The sequence below is a fragment of the Nicotiana tabacum genome, chromosome 19 (genome assembly GCF_000715075.1).
Source record: "Nicotiana tabacum cultivar K326 chromosome 19, ASM71507v2, whole genome shotgun sequence".
NCBI classification, from domain to species: Eukaryota; Viridiplantae; Streptophyta; class Magnoliopsida; order Solanales; family Solanaceae; genus Nicotiana; species Nicotiana tabacum.
Window position 1 is genome coordinate 59,699,949 of NC_134098.1, and position 22,812 is coordinate 59,722,760.

The 22,812-nt window shown below is 36.7% G+C and overlaps 1 protein-coding gene across 1 annotated transcript; it reads right to left on the reverse strand.

Annotated features, from left to right (window-relative positions):
- Positions 1-697: 697 nt before the first annotated feature.
- On the reverse strand, positions 698-5,167 carry LOC107820523 (F-box protein At2g27310-like). Its single transcript, XM_016646820.2, has 2 exons — positions 4,770-5,167; positions 698-1,966 (listed from the first exon to the last, which is right to left on the reverse strand). Exon 2 carries the CDS (start codon positions 1,949-1,951, stop codon positions 824-826), a length of 1,128 nt encoding a protein of 375 aa, XP_016502306.1. The 5' UTR covers positions 1,952-1,966; positions 4,770-5,167; the 3' UTR covers positions 698-823.
- Positions 5,168-22,812: the final 17,645 nt, after the last annotated feature.

A 22,812-nucleotide genomic window follows, 5' to 3' on the forward strand; every position in this document is an offset into this window, starting at 1 on the left:
GTCTTTTTGGAGCATGGGTGCCAACACATAATATTAGCCAAATTCTAGAAAATATGTGCATAAAATACCTAGTTTAACGGAAAGACAATGAGTTCATGTGCCCCATGATTTGGGCTATACATCCACCTTTGATTCAAACTGGGAAAATAGTTGAATTTGCCTGCAGTGTGAAAGGAAATAGGAATAGTCTTGAATTTTTAGAAAAACTGAAAAGATTACCACCACAGGGCCGAGTGTTGAACTTGAATAAAACAAACACAAATGCTACAACTAGTGTGATCATAAATTCCAAACCCTTAGGATAGGCTGTCTACATCACACCCCTTCGGGTCCGTACCCTGCGTGAATGCAGGATGCATTGTGCACCGAGTTTTCTTTTTTTCAGGAACTTACAAAACGATATGGCTTTTGCCCTCTGATTCTAACATAAGTTAGCAGAACTGTATTCCAGTAGATTGTTACATAATGAAGCTCTCGCTTAAAAAGAATCTACTGATCAAAATATGCGCCAAAGATATAGCCAAGGCAGTCTTCAATGCACGAGGCTACAAGTTTATTAAACAAAGATCATCACCTAAAAGATTCCTCAACTCGCCTGCTAGTTTCATGCCAACAGAAACTGTGACAATTAGTCCCTTCGGCAACATCCAATAAACTAAATTGGAACAATACACAGAAGATTAGCACGACACATATCTAAGAATAACATGTCAATTTTCTGGTCAAAATTGCATTTACATCAACATCAAAGAGGAGAGAACAGTCAATATGACCAAAAAATTACACATAACAACATTGAGAAAGAAAAACATAAACACTCACGTCACCACAAATAGAAACAAACTGTGATGCAGGTCATAATGCCTCCTAATATATAAAGTCTATCTAACCTGCTTTCATTTCTCATTTTTTCCTCCCTTAGCTCACTTTGCACCTTTGAGTACAGTTGACATGATTCGAGCGCCTCGTTATAGTTCTTGCTCCGATTGCAGCTTAATGCTTCCTTGAGAACAAGCAAACTGTTTCTACCATCTACATGAGCACCCTCCATATCTCCCAGTTGCATGCTTACTTCTGTCAGTTTGAGAGTAGTCGCGACACCTCCCTCTTCTGTATAGATCACTCTGAATTTCAGGAGGAGGATACACTCCACAGCTTGACAAGAAAGAATGTCCTTAGCAGGAAGAACTGAACCGAAACGAAGCACAAAATCCTTATCTGTTGGCCAATGTCTTTGCCCTCCAAGGGAACTCCAGCTTGAGAGATTAGCAGCTTGTTTTATTTTTGTATTAACAACAATCCAACTTAGCCGTATTCCGTCCCGGAGCTCTTGCCAGAGCTTACCATCTTTCCTCTCTTTCTCCATACATGTAATTGGAGGCAATCCGTCTGAAACTGATAGAGTGACTTCCCCCGCGTGTTCGTCATCTCTAGTCGAGTACGTGAAAAGATCGATTCGAAATGGACAGCTGTAAAACCAACGTGGAAAACCGTTTGCATTAGGAATGCCCCAAAGGACTTTTGAGCATATTGTTTTATCTTTATATCGTATATCGACAATAGAGACAAAATCTGATGGAGCAACAATTTCGAATTCGTCCATGTCACCATAGTATTCAGCTTCAGTCAATTCTTCAGGATACTCGAGATATTCATTCCATAGAAATTCAGGCACTTCTTTGTTCACAATAAGGGGGAAGCAATCAGCATAGAATTTTTTAAACCCACCAATAGAAGATATTAAACTTTTGACGTCATCCCTGTTGGTTGAAGGCCACATAGAAGAGCATACGTTTTCCCATAGCTTCTCTTCCTTGGAAATCGAGCAGAATGCTTCACAGGCACAGGCAGCACTAGCCAAAGTTGCACCATCAAGACGCCTAAGTATGTCGTAGAATAGATCACTATTTAAGGATCCCATGCTTTCAGCAGATGCAACTGATGTAGCCATAATATGTCAGGTCATCTGAAAGGAAGCCAGAAAAAGAAGATTAAGCAGATTTAAAAAAGGCAGGTGATCTTATAGAATGACCAGGCAATAGTAGTGAGCGTCTCAATGCCTCAAGTTGCAAATCCCAGCTCATACGTCTAAAGTCACAAAGACCTCCCACATGAAGCAATCAACTAGAAGTTAACAGTTCCAGCTCATGCTTCTAATACATATTAAAAATGATATATGTTTCTCACTTATCAATTACAATTAGATGATGCAATTTACCAGAAGCTCAAAATAGAGCAATTTAAGAAGGATTAATCTAGGATGTATGTTCAAATAAGGCTCCCAGGTTTAAATTTTAAGTCATCCTTTAGATACAATACAGCACTATTCAACATGCATGTGATTTTGTGATATTGGAAGCCACGGCACTTCGTTAGAATCTAGGATAATGTAGTTTCACAAGTTTAACTTTAGGTCCAACCTTTGAAAACCGGAAATTTTACAAACTTTTATAGAATAACTCAACGTCTGGTTTCACAAAATTTTAGATTTCTTACCTCTTTCTTCTTGCGCCAATTAATGTTCATATTCTTGAAAAGATATCTCTTGATACTAAAATATAGAATAACATGTGACCCTCCTCTATGCTTTTCCAATGACTTTAGATTCTTAAAAATGCAAAATCATAGTTGTCGGAATCTTATGATACACAATAGTTATCCCACACCATAGTCCAATACAAGCACCCATCGTTATGAATCTTACGGCAATACCTATTAATTGTGTGAATGTCATATGTATCTTACAATTCTAACATTATCCTATTATATATATTATTTGGTTGATTGTGGATTTTCTTGAGTAACATCGTGGTGGCTCATCATGTGACAATGATGACATTGATAATAAGAAGGCCAATATATTAAGTTCAATGCTTTTTTTGCTCGTTTATCATAATTTCCACTTTTATACTGTTATATCTTGACCTTGACCTCATTTTAATCTTTTCCAAAACGGTATATCTTCCGTATTTTAGGTGAGCTATGAATAAGTAATGGTTGTTTATTCGCAAAAAGGTCATTTCAATTTCTTTTTTCTTTCAGTCCTTCATCTTATAATACCTTATCATACAGTACAAAACAAGATTGACAACTATGTTTTTGCCAAACAACTGATACACCCTAAGTTACACACAAGATCCATTGAAATTCCGGTATTTGCACTTTCTTTTTACCTTTTTAAAAGGAAAGTGTGGCTGCAAATTCTATCCTAGCTCAGACTTCTATGCTTTCTACCATCCACTGCAATAATCTTTATGCCTTTGCAGTAACAAAATCATAACCATCCTAGCGTCTTTTCTAAGCCACAAATGCAAAAGACTTTTATGGTCAAGCATTGTTAATTTTCAAAAGCACTATATTAGTGAACTGTGTAGCCCTTCAGAGCAGAGGAATCTTTCCTATGCTCACTAGTGCATTCCTATGTTAACTGATATAAATGATGCTGCACTTCTCGCTACGGAAATCCAATTCCGTGCATATCCCCTAGATGTTATAAGTACGGGAGGAATTTCATGCTACAACTCAAGTCTAGTATAGTACAATGTTTTCATCTTTCACACTATACTCAGGGGAACACTGATTGTTTAGTTGTATTATGTTTTGAGCTCTCTTGGACAGCTAGCAATACTTGGAACCTCCTAAGAACTGAAAACTTGCCTGACAACTGGCTATAACTTTGATCATAAGCTGACATAATTTCCAAGCTTATGACTGGTTCAAAAGTCATTATGTTGGACTGATTGTTTAGTAGTATCATGTTTTGAGCTCTCTTGGACAGCTAGCAACACTTGGAACCTCCTAAGAACTTAAAACTTGGCTGACAACTGGCTATAACTTCGATCATAAGCTGACATAACTTCCACACTTATGGCTGGTTCAAAAGTAATTAGATTCCCAAATCTTAGTCAAGGAGATCTTAGTTTTCAAGAACTTTCATGAGCTACATCAAGTGGCAATATGTGTCCATTTCATTTGACACAACCAAATGAAGGGAGATCTAATTATGAAGTACAACTAGGAAGGAATTTTTATAGCCGGATGTCAAGATATCGTATGCTAAGACGCTAAAAAGCTGACACTTATTATTAATCTTTTTCTATATATATAAGTAAAACTGTGGTATGTCAAAGGAGGGATTTTGATTCATTTTTGCAAGATCTTCCAATTTCCACCAAGAGACACCCAAGTTACTCCATTTTTTAATTTTTCTTCTCTTTTTTTCCCTTTTATATTATTAGTACTATCACAAGCTCTTCTTGAATATTTTGTGCAAAACATAATTGGCAGGTTGTCGCATATATTTTTTTATTCTAAGCTAAAACTAGAAAATGGTCTCCGAACTAACTATAATTAAGCCAAAACTAGTAGTGACTATGAAGTGATCATGATATAATCCAACATTGTATAGGATCAACTTAAGCTACATATACTCCTATCCGCAAGGGGAAAGAAACTAATTTATTGTCTGAATCCTTCAATAAAAATTAAATTAGAAAAATTAACAGCTGCCTGGCTGCAGGAAATCAAGTAGAAAATCTGCTCAAATTTTTGTATGCCAAAGGAAGTTTAGGTGCAGCATTTAGTGTTCAATATCAAAGAAAATCCAAGAAACATTCCACAGAAGAAAAGAAAAAACTGAAACTTTGAACCAATTTAATTCCTTATCAAATGCCTTTATCAGACAACTACATACTATAATATCCCAAGAAAAAAAGCACCAAAACTTGAAAAGAAAAACTATGAATCCAGAAAAAGAAGAGTAAACAAACCTGGGAACTGGGAAGCTCACCAAACTGCTGGTTCTGCTAGAAATATAGGTGAAAATGAAAATATGTTGAGCAAAAATTTAATTCAAGAAGAAGAAGAAGAAGAAGAAGAAAAAAACAGAGAGATAATTTGTAATTGGAGAGAAAGGGGCAAGAGAGGTTGAGGAGTCACTTTCTTTAAAGCGCAAGAAAGATTTTTATAGGGATTGATTGTGGATGATAATCCAATGTAATGAATCTCAAAAGTTTTATTGAACACAAAATAATCATGCACTCTCTTCATATGAACATTCAATAACTTCACTCTTCTGCCACGTATTTGGTCATGATCAACAAGAACAGCTATTTCGCCCCCACTGACGAATTTTACTATGTAAATAAACCTTGAATTATTAAGTTTTGAAAATTTTTACGGCTAAAACAATCTTTTATAGTTAAGGCTATTAATTGTATATTATTACGGAAAAGGAAGAATATTGATTGTATTGACTTCTCAAACATTTGATAATAGTGGGTTGATGCAGGAGTGAGCACCCTTCACTTTCAAGTAACATATTGTGAGTTCGAGTTATCCAAGACCAAGGTGTTAACTTCTTGGAGGGAGGAAGCCGATGGTCTATCGGAAACAGCGTGAGTTCGAGTTACCCCAAGAGCAAGGTGGGAACTTCTTGGAGGGAGGGAGTCGATGGTCTATCGGAAACAGCCTCTCTACCCAGGATAGTGTAAGGTCTGCGTACACATTACATTCCTCAAACCCCACTAGTGGCATTATATTGGGTTGTTGTTATTGTTGTTGTTGACTTCTCAAACATAATAAATTAAAAATGTTATTATATTTTAAAATTAGAAAGTAATGCCACAGGAAACTGCCATAAATAGATGTTTTTTTAAAAAAAAATAATTTTTTTTCTATTTAATACTTTGCTAAGAATAATTCTCCATCTACTACCTTTAGGTTTTGCTATGAGTAATTTCCATGTTGAGAATTAATATCTTTTGTGATACTAGTAAATAAAAGTGAAAGTTTTATTTTCTGTGAAATAAATACTAAGTATGTTTTTGAATATTTAATCCCCAATTGAAATATTAAATTTGATTAAATAATAACAATATATTGGATTGGTAATATCTTACCATGCCCACATCTTCGTTTCTAATTAAACGAAACTATTTAAAATTGAGCATCAGTATTATTTAAAAAGTTTAAGAAAAAGTGAAACTTGCATTAGCAAAAATTTAAAAGCCCCAAATTACTACACCTTATCCCAATATTTGATGTTTGGCATATTTCGATATGTGTTGATGTTACTTTACCCATGTTTTAACCGCTTCTTGATGTTATTTGATCTTTAAAATGCCCAACATGGTTTAATTATTGGTTTTATGACTAATTGAGTTGTGTGTGGTGAATTAGGGTGTTTGGAGTGCAAAAATATGAATAAAAGGTGCTCTAGGTAGAGGAAGAGAGATTGGATGCGTCGCATCCAATCTAGAAAAAGATCAGATTTCGTGCACCCTTAGCAGTGAAGTCGGCCCATAGCGTCCACCGTAGCATCCGAAGCTGAGAAGTGGAGGACGAGGTGGATGCGAAGCATCCACCGTAGCATCCGAAGCTGAGAAGTGGAGGACGAGGTGGATGCGACGCATCCACCCTAGCATCAATCCCTGAAGCTGATTTGGATTAGAAATAGGAGAACTTTGGCCCACGACTTTGGTACGCAATATATAAGCCAAAAACGCCTCTTTTAGGTCATCTAATATATTGGGAAGAGGGAAAAAGCCACGACAAAGCTGTGGAGGCCGGAATTCATCAAGTTTCTTCTTTCTCCCACCAAACTTAGTAATTTTTATGTTTCTTTATATGATTTGTTGTTTGGCTACCATGTCTATGTGGAGCTAAACTTCACGTTCTAGGGTTGTGGTTCTTTCATGACTATTGTTATTTGGATATTGATTTTGACTTCTTGATTTATCATATTAGTTTATTTATTCAATCTTGCACTTAATTATTTAATTGCTTGATCACCAATTGAATATTATCTACGAATCTAGAATTGAACTCGAAAGTGGAAATTCTATATTGCATATAGGATTGAGTAGGGCAAGTTCTTGAACTCGGGCATCGGGGAACGGATTCGTGGTTAGGATAGACATATACCTAATTGCCTTGCTTGGTTGATTTACAGGAATTATAAATGCGTTCTTGTTGATTCTAACTCCATAGACATATAGGCGTTAGGTTAGTTTGAATAGGCGAGTAAGAACTCGACAGATTCTTATGAGCATTAACCCTATCAACCAATAAGCTAGATAAATTAGTCGGTCAATTCAATTGAAGAATACAATAGGATTGTTAGATAGCCCATAACCCTAGATCGTTTTAATTACATTGATATCATTAAAATCTGCTCTTTCTCTGTTCAAAGTTTATTATTTATATTTTTCTTATTTAATTAGTTGGAATAAAATATTTTTAGATTTAATTCTTGTTTAGATAATAAGGATAGTCTAATTTAGTTAATAGTTAATCATAAGTCCTCGTGGGTTCGATATCCGACTTTTAGTCACTTTATTACTTGACGACCGCATATACTTGCGTGAGTGTGTTTGGTCGCAATAAGTTTTTGGCGCCGTTGCCGGGGACTTAGAAATTTGCTATTTTTCTAGATTAGACATTTTTTTTATCTATTCATGTTTTTTTTATTATTTTATTTTAGTTAGTATTTTTTATTTATTTTAGCATGGCATCTTGGAATAAAAATTGTTCGAATGATGGTTATTCTTATTTTGATGATCCTTGTCCATATTGTGGAGGACCCCACTGGTGGAAAAATTGTCAGAATATTCCCAGGAGCGAGTTGTGCGCACAATCTCAATCCTTTGAGTGGAATATTTGTAATATGTGTGGTGGTCAAGATGGCCATTGGGATGGTTGTCCTAATTTTGTTCATCCTTCTCTGAGCCCTTATTATGATCTTTCTAATGATATTTCTGAGTTTGATAGGGGCAATAAAGTGCAGGATATGGAGCCTGATGCATATATTAGGGATATTCTGAGGCAAGTAGCAGAGCAACAGGATGAACTCAAAAAAGATATGAAAAGAATGAGGGCAGCAATCACAAGAATGAAGGCCAATATGGAAGAATTGAATGAAGAGAGCGAGTACCAGCAAGAGAAAATTTTTGAAAAAGAGGAGATTTTGAGCCAAACTTGGCTGGCAGAACAGGCTGAAAAGTTAGAAATATATGAAGCTCAACATGAGGAACTTACTGATGGGATGAGACACTTTATAGAGGGAAGATCTAAACTGGGACAAGGGATATATAAATTTGTCACTACTATTCACGACTTGCAAGATAAATTAAATGCAAAGGTTGTTGCGTCTATCGCCCAACAAAATAGTAATGAGTTGTCAGAAGCTGAAAATGAGCTTATACGCCAAATTGAGGAGCTAAAAGTGGAGAGCCAATCATTCGAGCATATTTCTGTTGATGATGCCCATGTTGAGAAAAGTACACTAGAGCCATGCGAGGTAGCAGATAATGTTATATTTGAAGACTCTAATGTGTGCACATATGAGGATATAAATAGTAATACAATTCTAAAGTTGGGGCGTGTTGGTCCTCATTCTAAACATTTTTCGACATTGTATTTGGATGATGACATGGAAATCGAGTCATCTAAGCCTTTGGAGGAGTCAATGGAAGAGGAACATGATGCCTATATTTTTGAATTTGTCATGCCAAAAAGCAAAAAATACATTCCTCATCTAAAGGCCGAGAAGTGTAGAGTAAAAAATTTATTACTTGGCCTGGTTATCTTTGTAGCCCCACCACTGGAGCATAGCCGCAAACTGGATGCCATGTTAGGGGCTCAATTCATAAGTTCGAGGTGGAGGCAAAAAGTGGTTCACGTCGTGCCGCTACGTTAAATCAGGCGCTTGTTGGGAGGCAACCCAGCGTTACTGCTTTCTTTTATTTTTGTTTACTTTTTATTTTATTTTATTTTTATTATTTTGTAGTATTTATTTTTGTTTTGTAGGATTATGAGCATAGGAAGCAAAGCCATTAGAAGAGTGCAAAAGCGAGCTAGATGGTGAGGACTAAGTGTGGGGTGCCCACACAAAGGACGATGCCTGGGGGAAGTCTGAGTACCTCGTGAGCCGCTATTGCTTCGGCCTTTGGCCTACCAGGGAGTCTCGTTTACCCTCTTATTATTTATAATGTGCATTGAGGACATTGCAAAATTTTAAGTGTGGGGTGAGGAGATCGTTTGGATAAGTTTCTGTGCTATTTTAGCTTAGTTGTAGTACTCATTCTTAAGTGTAGTAGCTTTTGTGAAAAAAAAACGAAAAAGTAGAAAAATTGGACTTTTCCCGACGATTGATCTCCTAGACAGTTTTCTTGAGGGATTAAAGTCTAAACAAAAATTCAAAATATGTCTTTTAGCTTTCTTTAGGTAGTAATAATCCCCTGTGGTTTTTCTTTGTGCCTCGGTTCTTTTCCATGGGATGTAGTTTGAACCGGGTAGTTTTTTTCTTTCCGAGTAGATTAGGAATTTAGGGAATAAAAGGAGCAAGAATGATGAACCTAGGCGCCCTTGACTTGTTTGATAGTAACATATTTATACTTTCGCATGTGTAGTATCTTCTGTATGATTTGAATTTATTGATGATGCCTTGTTAAATTGGATAGCATGTTTTGTGGCGCATATGTCTCGTTTACATGACTTATGTTCACCTTGTGTTTAATACTTAATATCTCGTGGCTCCGTGAATACTTGCATTACTTGAGAGTCGGAATGTAACCGTCCTTAATGAGTCATGTGCCATGTGTGGTGAGGTTTTTGTGTAGTCCATGTATTGTACTTGTGTCTAGAACTTGCCCGGTATGTGAGTTGAAGCGAAATTTTAGGTGATGCTCGGTTTGAAAAATAATTTTAGGCTTTCTTTGATCTTTTTGAGCTTATTGCTTATCACAAATAAAATCTATCCCTAGTTAAACCTTTTGAGCCTGTAGACCTTTTATTTGGTACCCACATTACAAGCCTACACCCTTTTTATTCTTAATTGACATTGTTTTGATCCTTTTACCTCTTAAAGCACTTTAAGTGTTAGATGAGCGCTAAAAGAAGTAAGAAGGGACTAAGTGTGGGGTGACTTTTGAGTGGAACCAATGAAAGAAAGAAGGGTGCACTTATTTTGTAAAATAATACACCACTAGCGAAAATTGAAAGAAAAAAAAAGAGAAAAATCTGGAAAAAAAGAAAGAAAAATATAAATGAATAAATTGTTATCTTGTTCTTGCTAGTGGGTATGAACTAAAGTAGTGCTTAAAGAAAAAGGGACTGTTTTGGGGGTGATATTGTTTGTGAAATTGAAGTGGGGTTGAAGAAAAAAAATGCTTAAAGTAATTTTGTGATGTATTAAAGTGCTTAGGAGGGTGAGTCACTATTCCTTAAATATATCCTACCCGTCCCTTAGCCCACATTACAACCATGAAAAAGTCCTAATTGATTTTAGATCGAGCGAGCTTACATTAGTAGAGATTTACATTAAGGGCAAGCCTATGGTACTAATTTCATGCATGTGACTTCTTTGTGAGAGTGAGCGATTTTCTTTGATATATGTGAGTCATTAAAATATATTTGATCATGAGATTCGAATGTGTGGATTGAACTCGCTCTCTTGTTCTTGTTGTGAGGGCACATAGTTTCACGAGGGATAGGTAACGTTATTAGACTTCTCTATGATGTTGGGTGTTCAAGCCATGAGTACATAGTGACATTGAGTCGGTTTTTGAGGTTAGGGTTGTTGTGAGCATGTTGTCTTTGTTCGAATATGTTTAAAGAAGGGCATAAGTAAAGGGAAGTGTATGTGATGCATAGTCTAGAGCCTAATTGTTGCAAATAACCATGGTCATAGGTGCAGTGTGCTTTGAATGATAAGAGCTTAATTTTGTTTCGTCTACTATATGATGGTTTGTTCGAGGACGAACAAAGGTTTAAGTGTGGGGTAGTGATGTTTGGCATATTTCGATATGTGTTGATGTTACTTTACCCATGTTTTAACCGCTTCTTGATGTTATTTGATCTTTAAAATGCCCAACATGGTTTAATTATTGGTTTTATGACTAATTGAGTTGTGTGTGGTGAATTAGGGTGTTTGGAGTGCAAAAATATGAATAAAAGGTGCTCTAGGTAGAGGAAGAGAGATTGGATGCGTCGCATCCAATCTAGAAAAAGATCAGATTTCGTGCACCCTTAGCAGTGAAGTCGGCCCATAGCGTCCACCGTAGCATCCGAAGCTGAGAAGTGGAGGACGAGGTGGATGCGAAGCATCCACCGTAGCATCCGAAGCTGAGAAGTGGAGGACGAGGTGGATGCGAAGCATCCACCGTAGCATCCGAAGCTGAGAAGTGGAGGACGAGGTGGATGCGACGCATCCACCCTAGCATCAATCCCTGAAGCTGATTTGGATTAGAAATAGGAGAACTTTGGCCCATGACTTTGGTACGCAATATATAAGCCAAAAACGCCTCTTTTAGGTCATCTAATATATTGGGAAGAGGGAAAAAGCCACGACAAAGCTGTGGAGGCCGGAATTCATCAAGTTTCTTCTTTCTCCCACCAAACTTAGTAATTTTTATGTTTCTTTATATGATTTGTTGTTTGGCTACCATGTCTATGTGGAGCTAAACTTCACGTTCTAGGGTTGTGGTTCTTTCATGACTATTGTTATTTGGATATTGATTTTGACTTCTTGATTTATCATATTAGTTTATTTATTCAATCTTGCACTTAATTATTTAATTGCTTGATCACCAATTGAATATTATCTACGAATCTAGAATTGAACTCGAAAGTGAAAATTCTATATTGCATATAGGATTGAGTAGGGCAAGTTCTTGAACTCGGGCATCGGGGAACGGATTCGTGGTTAGGATAGACATATACCTAATTGCCTTGCTTGGTTGATTTACAGGAATTATAAATGCGTTCTTGTTGATTCTAACTCCATAGACATATAGGCGTTAGGTTAGTTTGAATAGGCGAGTAAGAACTCGACAGATTCTTATGAGCATTAACCCTATCAACCAATAAGCTAGATAAATTAGTCGGTCAATTCAATTGAAGAATACAATAGGATTGTTAGATAGCCCATAACCCTAGATCGTTTTAATTACATTGATATCATTAAAATCTGCTCTTTTTCTGTTCAAAGTTTATTATTTATATTTTTCTTATTTAATTAGTTGGAATAAAATATTTTTAGATTTAATTCTTGTTTAGATAATAAGGATAGTCTAATTTAGTTAATAGTTAATCATAAGTCCTCGTGGGTTCGATATCCGACTTTTAGTCACTTTATTACTTGACGACCGCGTATACTTGCGTGAGTGTGTTTGGTCGCAACAAGTTTTTGGCGCCGTTGCCGGGGACTTAGAAATTTGCTATTTTTCTAGATTAGACATTTTTTTTATCTATTCATGTTTTTTTTATTATTTTATTTTAGTTAGTATTTTTTATTTATTTTAGCATGGCATCTTGGAATAAAAATTATTCGAATGATGGTTATTCTTATTTTGATGATCCTTGTCCATATTGCAGCCCAATGTTGCATTTCATTATTGTTTTTAATATCTAAATATACTATACTTTCGCTTCTTACATATGGTAATGTTAATTTGGAAAACATAAAATATGGGACTAGTCATACTCATCTAGATGAATGGATGAGTTGGTCTACAAGGGACAAGCCACGAATATATTAATTGAAACATGAAAAGGAAGCATTTGACCAATTTATTGAGTTTCAATATAATGTGATTATGACTCCGCATCCTCTAATTCATCGATGTTGATCTTGATGTTGTATCTAATCCTACTTCCTTCTTCACTAAGTCCGTCTACCCCGTAACATGCTTCCACTTCTACATATTCTTTTTAAAAGATTTTGTTTCGAATAATTTGATTTGCCTCCTATTTTTTCCCCCTTATACACATTATAAATCAAATCAATACTATCTATATAATATATTTTAAAAGGCCATTTTATAGTGTTTTGGTTGGATATAGAGGTTGGTGTCATATTATAATCATACATGATGTAGGATAATGTATTAGAATAGTGTTTTGATTAGGAGTGTCGGCATATATTTAAAAACCGGCTAAACCAGTCGGACTGAACCATACCAAATCGATTATGAAGTTTCTTTTAATAAAATTATAGGTTTTTATATAGATCAATAAACGTATCAAATAATTAGGGTAAGTTTTAAATTTTATAAATAAATCGATAAAATATTGAATCATACCAAATAAATTTACATATGATAAATATAGTCTATATATTAAGTTTAAAGATAATAAAACATTAAATTCTTTTCCTGAAACCTTGGAAATATAAAGACACCTACAAGCCAACACGTAATTAACACATGAAGTCCAAACTCTCAAATATATTTTACTACTCCTATTAAAATTAAATTAGATTCAATATCTTGAGTAACAAGCTACAAGGTATTCCAGTGATCTTAAATGGCAAGTCACAAAATATTGCCTTTCCTCTCGTATGATCTAGGTTTCTCTACTTAATTTTTTAATAAACTCTATTCTGGAGACCCAACTTGATTAATATCTTTCTGCTCGTATAATTTATCTTTGTTTGTCTTTGCTTAATTTATTTTGCGTTATTGTAGAATAGTGGTCTTGCATTTTCATGTTCCCTCGATTCATCACCTCATAAAACGTAAAATTATCTAGAGAATTTTGCCTAAGTCGTATGCAATTCCGCATGTTATCGCGTTCTAACTTCTATTAGCTACTCTTATAGTATAAGGCTGATAAGTGGGCCGGTCCCGGGCCTAAACGGGCTAAGTGATCTTTTTGTAAGAACTGGCCCGGGACCGGGCCCACGAACTAATGGTCCCGGGCTAAGTGGGCCGGTCCCCGGCTAAGTGGTCCTAAGTGGTCCCAACAAATATTTTTTATTTTTTTTATTTTATAGAAGTTAGAGAAAAAAAGATGGTAATAAAAAATATCTAAGGCAATTCCTTGTAAATTATATGTGACCTAAATTTTTTAATTCAAATTTAAAGACAAAAATATTATAAAGAGATAATCAAAGTAATGCATTATAATTTTATTATAGCATTAAAACAAATATGGCAATATCTTTCTTAGTCTTCCTCCCTCCCCTATGGAATGAGCACAACAAGGTGCTAATACCACCATTGAGAAGAAAAAGAAACTAATCAAGATTTGTCAAAATACAAGTTACATAATACATACTATTTTTTGTTCATACAAGTTACATGGTATCTCTTATAAACTTCATAAATCCATCAAGGTCCGGAGGAATTTCTGTTGGCGGTGGCAGAAAAGTAGCTTGGTCATCGCCGCTTCCGGGCGAAGCAGCATCCTCCGCAAGTTCAGTTAGCATTTCTTCGTAAGCTTCGTCTACCTCTGGTTGTGATTCAGCAAGTCCAAAATTTCTTCTTTCCGAACGGATTCAATCTCTGAAAAGTACTAATTTTTCCAAGCTCTCCCTCACAGATGCTCTACAATCACCGAGTTGAAGTCTTTCTTGAGTGAAAGCGCTCTCCGATGCCACCGTTGAAACTTGAATAGTTAAAATATCTCGGGTCATCCTTGAAAGAATCGGAAAGTATTTTTCTTTGTCCTTCCACTATTCCAAAATATTAAAGGAGCCGTCGGAATTCACTTCCTCAATTTCCTGTGACAAATAAACTTCAAGCTCATTTAGTTGTGAAAAATCACTAGTAGTAGAACCTTGAGAACCCCTGAAACCCGCCCAAACACTAAGTGCTCTTACTCCCGCAGTTCTTTTAGATGATTGAGAATCAGAAGAAGAAGGAGTTGGAACATTTGGTCTAGCCTGATCTAATACAACTTGATAAGCATTATAAATAGTTTGAGTATTTATTTTAATTGAGGCTATTGCTTCCGGAAGTTTAGACAACTCCTCTTTTTCAAGTGCTAAATCATTATAAACAGTTTCATACCAAAATTGAGGACCTCCTAATTTTGTAGTAGGATTTAACAAGGCAGCAACACCATAAATAGGGGGAATATGGAAAAAATATTTTTTAAACTTTTTTATCATAGAATCAATAGCAAGATGATAAATTTCTCCACTCTCTGAAAAATGAGCAAATAAATTTGCAAGTTCTGCAATATAAACTAAACAGTTAGAAATAGTAGGGTAATATTGCCCAGAAAATTTATTTGTAGCAATATGAAATTTTTCTAAAAAAACTACAAGCATTTTAACATTAGCCCAACTCATATTTGTAAGGTGCTCATCATCATCACTTACATGATCATTAAACGTTGAGTTTATGGGGTTTCTATATTCATATGCAACAACAAAACTTTCATACATGTAACTCCATCTAGTTGGACAAGGTTTAGGAACCTTTCTTTCTCTTAGACCAAATTCATCGCATCTTTTAAAATATTCTCTAAGTCTACTTCTACGGTTTGAATAAAAAGGCCAGTTAAGAGTCATTTTAACCTTTTCAATTTCAATATTTAAAATTCTCATACCATCACCCACAATTAAATGGTAAATATGACAAATACATCTAACATGAAAAATATTACTAAATACAAGACTTAGTGTAGTGGTAAGCAAGGCTATAAAATTTGTATTACTAGTAGCATTATCCATTAAAACTGACTTGATTTTATCAATAATGCAAAATATCTGTAAATATCTGTAATTGTGCTAGCAATAAACTGCCATGTGTGACGTGAATTAATTATTCTATAAGCAATAATACGCTTTTGCATTATCTAATTCTCATTAATCCAATGACTGGTAACAATAAGGTAATCACAATCATTACCACTTCTACCAATATGAGTTGTAATGGCAACACGACAATTTATATGAGTAAATAAATAGCGCAAATATTATTCATATTTATATTTATATTTATAAATATCGCTTTTTACGGTTGTGCGAGAAAAACCTTTATAAGTAGTAACAGGAGGGTCAGACGGGGCATCATTTGGATTATCATTAGCTTGATTAACTTCAGGAGCAGGACTAGTGGGTGTATCGTCATCCGGTTATGTTTCATCAAAATCTATTTCCTCCTCATCATTTTCATCAATAGTTGGATTAGAATAAAGAGCATTCATTAATTCATGGTCTAATTGTTCACCAGCTCCAACATTATGGAAAAATTGACTCTCAGTAAATTGTAATAAACTATTATCACTATCAAGAATAGCAGGTGTAGGACGGGTACGGGGTTTGGGTCGGGGAGCCGGAGGAAGTGGAGGAGGAACAGATTGGCCACTAGATTCGCCACTCTTGGATTTTCTCTTATTTTTACCAAAAAGTTTTTTTAAGGAAGACATCGTAATTAATCAAATAATAGAAAATAAATAAAACAAACAAAATTATAATATTAAAAATTAAGAGTTGGAACGAGTTTACCGAATTGACGAATAACTTGTTAAAAATTAATTATCGTTGAAGACTTCAATTCACCAACTTCACAATTTTTTTCACAAATTGTAACAATAAAGTAAGCAATAGTAGCAATTATAGAAGAAAATTAGAGAGAGATTGAGAGAGATTGATGAATTTGTGAGAAAAATAAAAGAATGAAGGGGTATTTATAGTTGAAAAAAGAAAAAAGTATAATTATAAAAAGTTTAGGGTTAAAACAAAGTTTGGGAGGTTAAATGGCTATTTTATAAATAGCCAACGGCTATTTTTTAAAGGCCAACGGCCAGATTTTTGCAATCCTAAACGGTCAGATTTTTTTTTTAAATTATGACCGTTGGGACCGTTTAGGCCCGCCAAGTACCGGTTCGGTCCCGGTCTCAAACGGTCCCGGTCTCGCGGGCTCAATGTGAAGGACCAGCCCAGAAGACCGGCCTACCTCTACGGTCACAGGCTTATCCGGTTAAGGACCGTTTAGGTCTAGAAACCCACATAGACCGCGGTCCCGGGCCTGGACCGGCCCACTTGTCAGCCTTATTATAGTATAACATTTAAAAATTCAAAAATTAACCAAACTGTTTCGATGTTGAAGGAAAACCGAAATAATTGGGACAATTTTGAAAAATTTGCTTTTGGTTATACAAAATAGATTAACCAAATTAATATGGTTTTAATTTTTTAAAATAATCGACCGGAGAAAACCATTGACACCCCTAGTTTTGACAATAACTTTTAGCAGTAATAGTTGTAACAAAATGTAATGTGTTGACTGAAATTAATGAAATAGAGGAGAAAAATTTTATTGTGATAGAAAATTTCATTCTTTGAGAGTATGTTTTCCACAATTTAAGATAACCAAATTATATGGGGTAAAATTAACGAGTGACAGGTGGACGTTCGTCGAGTTGACATGTGACAGTAAAGAAAAAGTAGGTACGATACGGCAAATAGTTGGAGCCGATTACGAGCATGTGACCGGTGTTGTGTGAGTTCCGAAGACATTGGAATCGGAGAAGAAAATGTCACGACCCAAAATTCACCTAGTCGTGATGACACCTAACCCAACTTATCAGGTAAGTCAATTAACAACTATCCAATTCAATTAATATTTAACTGGCTATAATACACTCCCCAAGGACTGGTAGTACAAATCATGAGTTTCTAAGATTAGAATTTACAAAGCTGGTATGAAATAAATACATCATCTGTTCGAAATGTACATAAACAGATTTTTATAATTCTAAGGCTACCATGAACAAGAGGCAGCTACAATCGGAACACAGGTACATCTTCAAATCCAGCTCTCGTCGATAACAACAACATCAGTATCCAATATCTGTACGCAAGGTGTAAAAGTGTAGTATGAGTACAACCGACCCCATGTACTCAATAAGTAACAAACCTAACCTTAGGTTGAAAGTAGTGACGAGCTGGAACAAAAGTCAGGGTCCAACACCAATAGCCAACAACAGTTCATAACAACATATTAGAAGTAATAAAAGAAGTAGCTCAGAGATAAAATGCTCAGCTCATTCACAGTTCCAGAAAAATAGTCCTGCTTTTCAAATATATCAGTGAAAACCCAAATCCTTTATCGAAATCACTAATTTATGAGTAAGTGTCACGACCCCAATTTCCCTCTGTAGGACGTCGTGATGGCACCTAGTCTCTAAGAATGGGTAAGCCTAATAATTTGCGGAATAACTGAATAATAAACTGAACTCCAATCTCAACACATGATATATAAATGGAAACTGCGATTTAAATAATTACAACTCCCAAAACCTGGTAAAAATAAGTCACAAGCTTCTAAGGGAAAATACTAAGTATCTTTATATATAAAAGTCTAAAGAGAATAAGGAGAGACACCATAATAAGGATAGAGGGGGACTCCGAGATCTGCGGAAGCTGGCAGATATACCTAGAAGTTTCCACGCACGGTCCAGCTCACTGATATTTGGGCTGTGGTAGGAAGAACCTGAATCTGCACAAAAAGATGTGCAGAAGTGTAGTATGAGTACACCACAACGGTACCCAGTAAGTGCGAGCCTAACCTCGGTAGAGTAGTGACGAAGTCAAGTCAGGGCCCTACTAGTTTAAAAGAAAAGTAAGGTAGAAGATATAATAATATTTTGAAATAACTGAGAATTTAAACAATAAGAAGTTTCAGAAAATATCAGCATAGTAAATAGAGGTAAATAACAGGGGCAATCCCGAGGTACCGCCTCGTAGTCCCAAATATAAATATGCACGACAGGGGGGATCTCCCGAGGTACCACCTCGTAGTCCCAAAGTAAATATGCAAGACATGGGGATCTCCCAAGGAACCGCCTCGTAGTCTCAAAGTAAATATGCACTACAGGGGGATCTCCCGAGGAACCGCCTCGTAGTCCCAAAGTAAATATGCAGCAGTTAACCGAAGGAACAACGAGTTTACAACAAGAATCTTACAGCTAAAGATTTAATTCAAATCAAGGGAAGCAGGAAATTCAACTAAGCATGCTGCACAAATTGCAAGTAAGAATTAAGGCATGTAGACATGCGATACTAGGCTAAACATGATCATTACATATGCTAAAGCAACTCAGTTAAGGAATTTAAAAGAAGACAACTCAGTAAGAACCGAAATTTCCACAATTAGCCCGTGTACGCACTCGTCACCTTGCGTACATGGCGCTCACATATCACATATTGTTACAACAGTATCAAATCCTAAGGGGATTTCCCCCACACAAGATTAGACAAGTCACTTACCTCAAATCTCGCTCAATCAATCGGTAATAATGCCTTTCCCTCGACTTTCCGACTCTGAATGGCCCAAATCTAGCCAAAAGCAATTACATAATATGAATACAACTACAAGAAACTAATTTAAATCATAAATCTGCGATTTTAGCAAAGAATTAAAAAATCGCCCAAAGAGTCGACCCTGGCCCACGTCTCATAATCGGGTAAAAGTCACAAAATACGAACACACATTCGATATCGAGTTCACCCATACCAAAATTACCAAAATCCGACACAAAGTCGCCACTCAAATCCCCAAATCAAACTTTCCAAATTCCTAGGCTTAAACTCCCAAATTCCACCTTAAATACACACTAACTAGGTGGAAAAAATAAATGGAGAAGCAAGATTATTGATCAAAAATAAGCACAAGGGACTTACCTCAAGAAATCCCTCGAAAATGCTCTCAAGAAATCGCCAAACCCGAGCTCAAAATGTTTAAAATGAGCAAACATCGCGAACCCTTGTATTTAAGTGTTCTGTCTAGCACTTCTGCTTCTGTGGATACATAGCTGCATCTGCGATGTCACAGAAATGACAACTTACCTGCATCTGCGGTTCCCTCGCTCCTGTGGTCGACTATTCCGCACCTGCGGAGCTTCCGCTTCTGCGGGTGCGCATCTGCGCCAATACATCCGCTTCTGCGGACAGGCCTCCCCAAGCACTCGTCCGCTTCTGCGATCATTCTTCCGCAGAAGCGACTCCGCTTATGCGGCCTTGACACCGCACCTGCGACCACATCCCCCAGTCCAAACCTTCGCATCTGTGCAACACGGCCCGCACCTGCGATCAAAGCTCCGCATGTGCGGTTACACCAGTAGAGTCCTTCAGCCATGCACCAAGTCCCTTTTTTGATCTGTTAGCCATCTGGAATCCACCCGAGGCCCCCGGGACCTCAACCAAACATATCAACAAGTCCTAAACCATCATACGAACTTAGTCGAGCCTTTAAATCATATCAAACAATGCTAAAAATACAAATCGCGCATCGATTCAAGCCTAATGAACTTTAAAACTTCAAACCTCTACATCTGATGCCGAAACCTATCAAATCAAGTCCGGTTGACCTAAAATTTTGCACACAAGTCATAATTGATATTACGGACCTACTCCAACTTCCCCGATATCAAAAAAGTTTACTCCCAGTCAAACTTCCCAAAAATTATCAAATTTTCAACTTTCGCCAATTGACGTTAAAATGACCTACGGGCCTCCAATTCAACATCCGAACACGCTCCTAAGACCAAAATCACCCTACGGAGCTGTTGGAACTGACGAAACTCCATTCCGGAGTCGTCTTCACACAATTCAAATTATGATCGATTCCTACGATTTAAACTTCCATTTCAGGGACTATGTGACCCATTTCACTCCAAAGCCAAAAAAAAAATTCCCAACAAGTCACAAAACCCAAAAATAAAATAGACGAAGTAATAATTAGGGGTTCGGGGCTAATACTATCAAAACGACCGGCCGGGTCGTTACAGTAAGTTTTTCAAACTGTGATTGTTTCCAAAACTTTCAACAGGTAATCGTTTCATTTTTAAATAACATGAAAATACATCTCTATGCCTACATGTCAATATGTAGGAGAAGTCATGAATGACGCAATATCGTACAACATGAGGAAAAATGCATCTTTATGCCTGTATGTCAAGTGTGCATGTCAATGCGATGCAACGTAGTAATAAAACCATATGCATACTCTTAAAGTATCATTTCACTTAGTCCTTCCAGTCACTCAGTCCTCCCAATCGCTCGGCACTCGCACTTAGTAGGTACCTGCGCTCACTGAGGGTGTGTACAGACTCCGGAGGGGCTCCTTCAGCCCAAGCGCTATAATTCACACGGACAACTCACGTGATGCACGGACAACCCACATGCAATAGTATAATATCTGGATCAGCACGGACAACTCACGTATTGCACGGACAACTCACGTGTTATAGTATAATATCTGGATCTGCACGGATAACTCACATGCTATAGTATAATATCTGGATTCCCAAGGACAACTCACGTGCTATAGTATAATATCTGGATCCGCACGGATAACTCACGTGTTGCACGGACAACTCACGTGCTATAGTATCGATATCTCAAAATCAGGTCATCGGCCTCACTCAGTCATCAATCTCTCCAGTCTCTCGGGCTCACAATGTCATGAAACTATCCCGAAATAATGATATAATATATAAATAAATAACAACAGAGACTAAGATATGATATGTAATGAATGGACATGACTGAGTGTGAAATTGCAATGTAAGCGAATAACTAAACAGCAGTAATGACCTCATTGGGTCCAAAGAGTATAAGCATATAGTCTAGACATGGTTTCTAACATGAATCACAGCTTGATAACTCTAGTACGTAGAGATTTCATGATTACTGATAAGTTCAGGTAACTACACAGTACCACAGAAATAACAGAGTCACAGTTCACACGGTGGACGCCCACACGCCCGTCACCTAGCATGTGCATCACCTCAATACCAAACACATAACACGTATAGTCAGGGTTCATACCCTCAGCTCCAAGATTAGAAGAGTTACTTATCTAGAACAAGACGAATCCAATGCCAAGCAAGTTAAACAATACTCCGAAAATTTCATTCCGCGCGTATCAACCCCCTAATGCCTTCATATCTCCTCAATTCCACGCCAAATGATTCGAAACTAGTCAAATAACATGCAAATTAATCAAAATATACTCCAATGCTTGCAATTTAACAATTTATAAAATTTCCTAACTCCGCTCGAAAAATCGACAGTGGGGCCCACGTCTCGGAATCCGACGAAACTCACAAAATTCGACAACCCATCTAATTACAAGTTCAACCATACAAATTACACTCAAATCCGACTCCGAATCGGTATTCAAAACTCAAAAATTCATTTTATGAAATTATAGAAATTTCCTTCGATTTCTCTTGAAGATTCGATATTCATACACCAAAAATGAAGATTAATTCATAAAATATAATCACAAGGGAGTCAAGAACACTTACCCCAAGTTGTGTGAAAAATTCCTCTCCAAAGTCTCCCAAACCAAGCTCCAAAATTCGAAAATGGCTAAAAATAGCAAAACCCCAAACTTAAAGCTTCCACCCAGCGTCTACCGCATTTGCAGTCGCATATACGCATTTTCGGCCTCCGCTTCTACAGAAGAAGCTCGCATCTGCGAGTCATCCTTGGCCAGCAGTGGTCGCTTCTGCGATGTTCAAACCGCATCTGCGGTCGCACATCTGCGCGAGTTGGGCCGCTTCTGCGATGCCTCCCAGCCAGCCTTCCCCAAGTCGCTTCTGCGAGACGCACCTGCGGTCCCTCATGCGCAGGTGCGAAAACACCAGCAACAGAAAAATTTCAGCATTTCCTTAAGTCCGAATTTGATTCGTTAATCATCCGAAACTCACCCGAGGCCCCCGGGACCTCAACCAAATATATCAACAAGTCCTAAAATATTATACGAACTTAGTCGAGACCTCAAATCACATCAAACAATGCTAAAACCACGAATCATACCCCAATTCAAGCTTAATGAAATTAAGAAATTTCAACTTCTACATTCGATGCCGAAACCTATCAAATCAAGTCTGATTGACCTCAAATTTTGCACGCAAATCATAAATGACATGACGGACCTGTGAAAATTTTCAGAACTGGATTCTGACACCGATATCAAAAAGCCAACTCCCCGGTCAAACTTCTAAACTTAAATTTCCATTTTAGCCAAATCAAGCCTAATTTAACTATGGACTTCCAAATAATTTTAA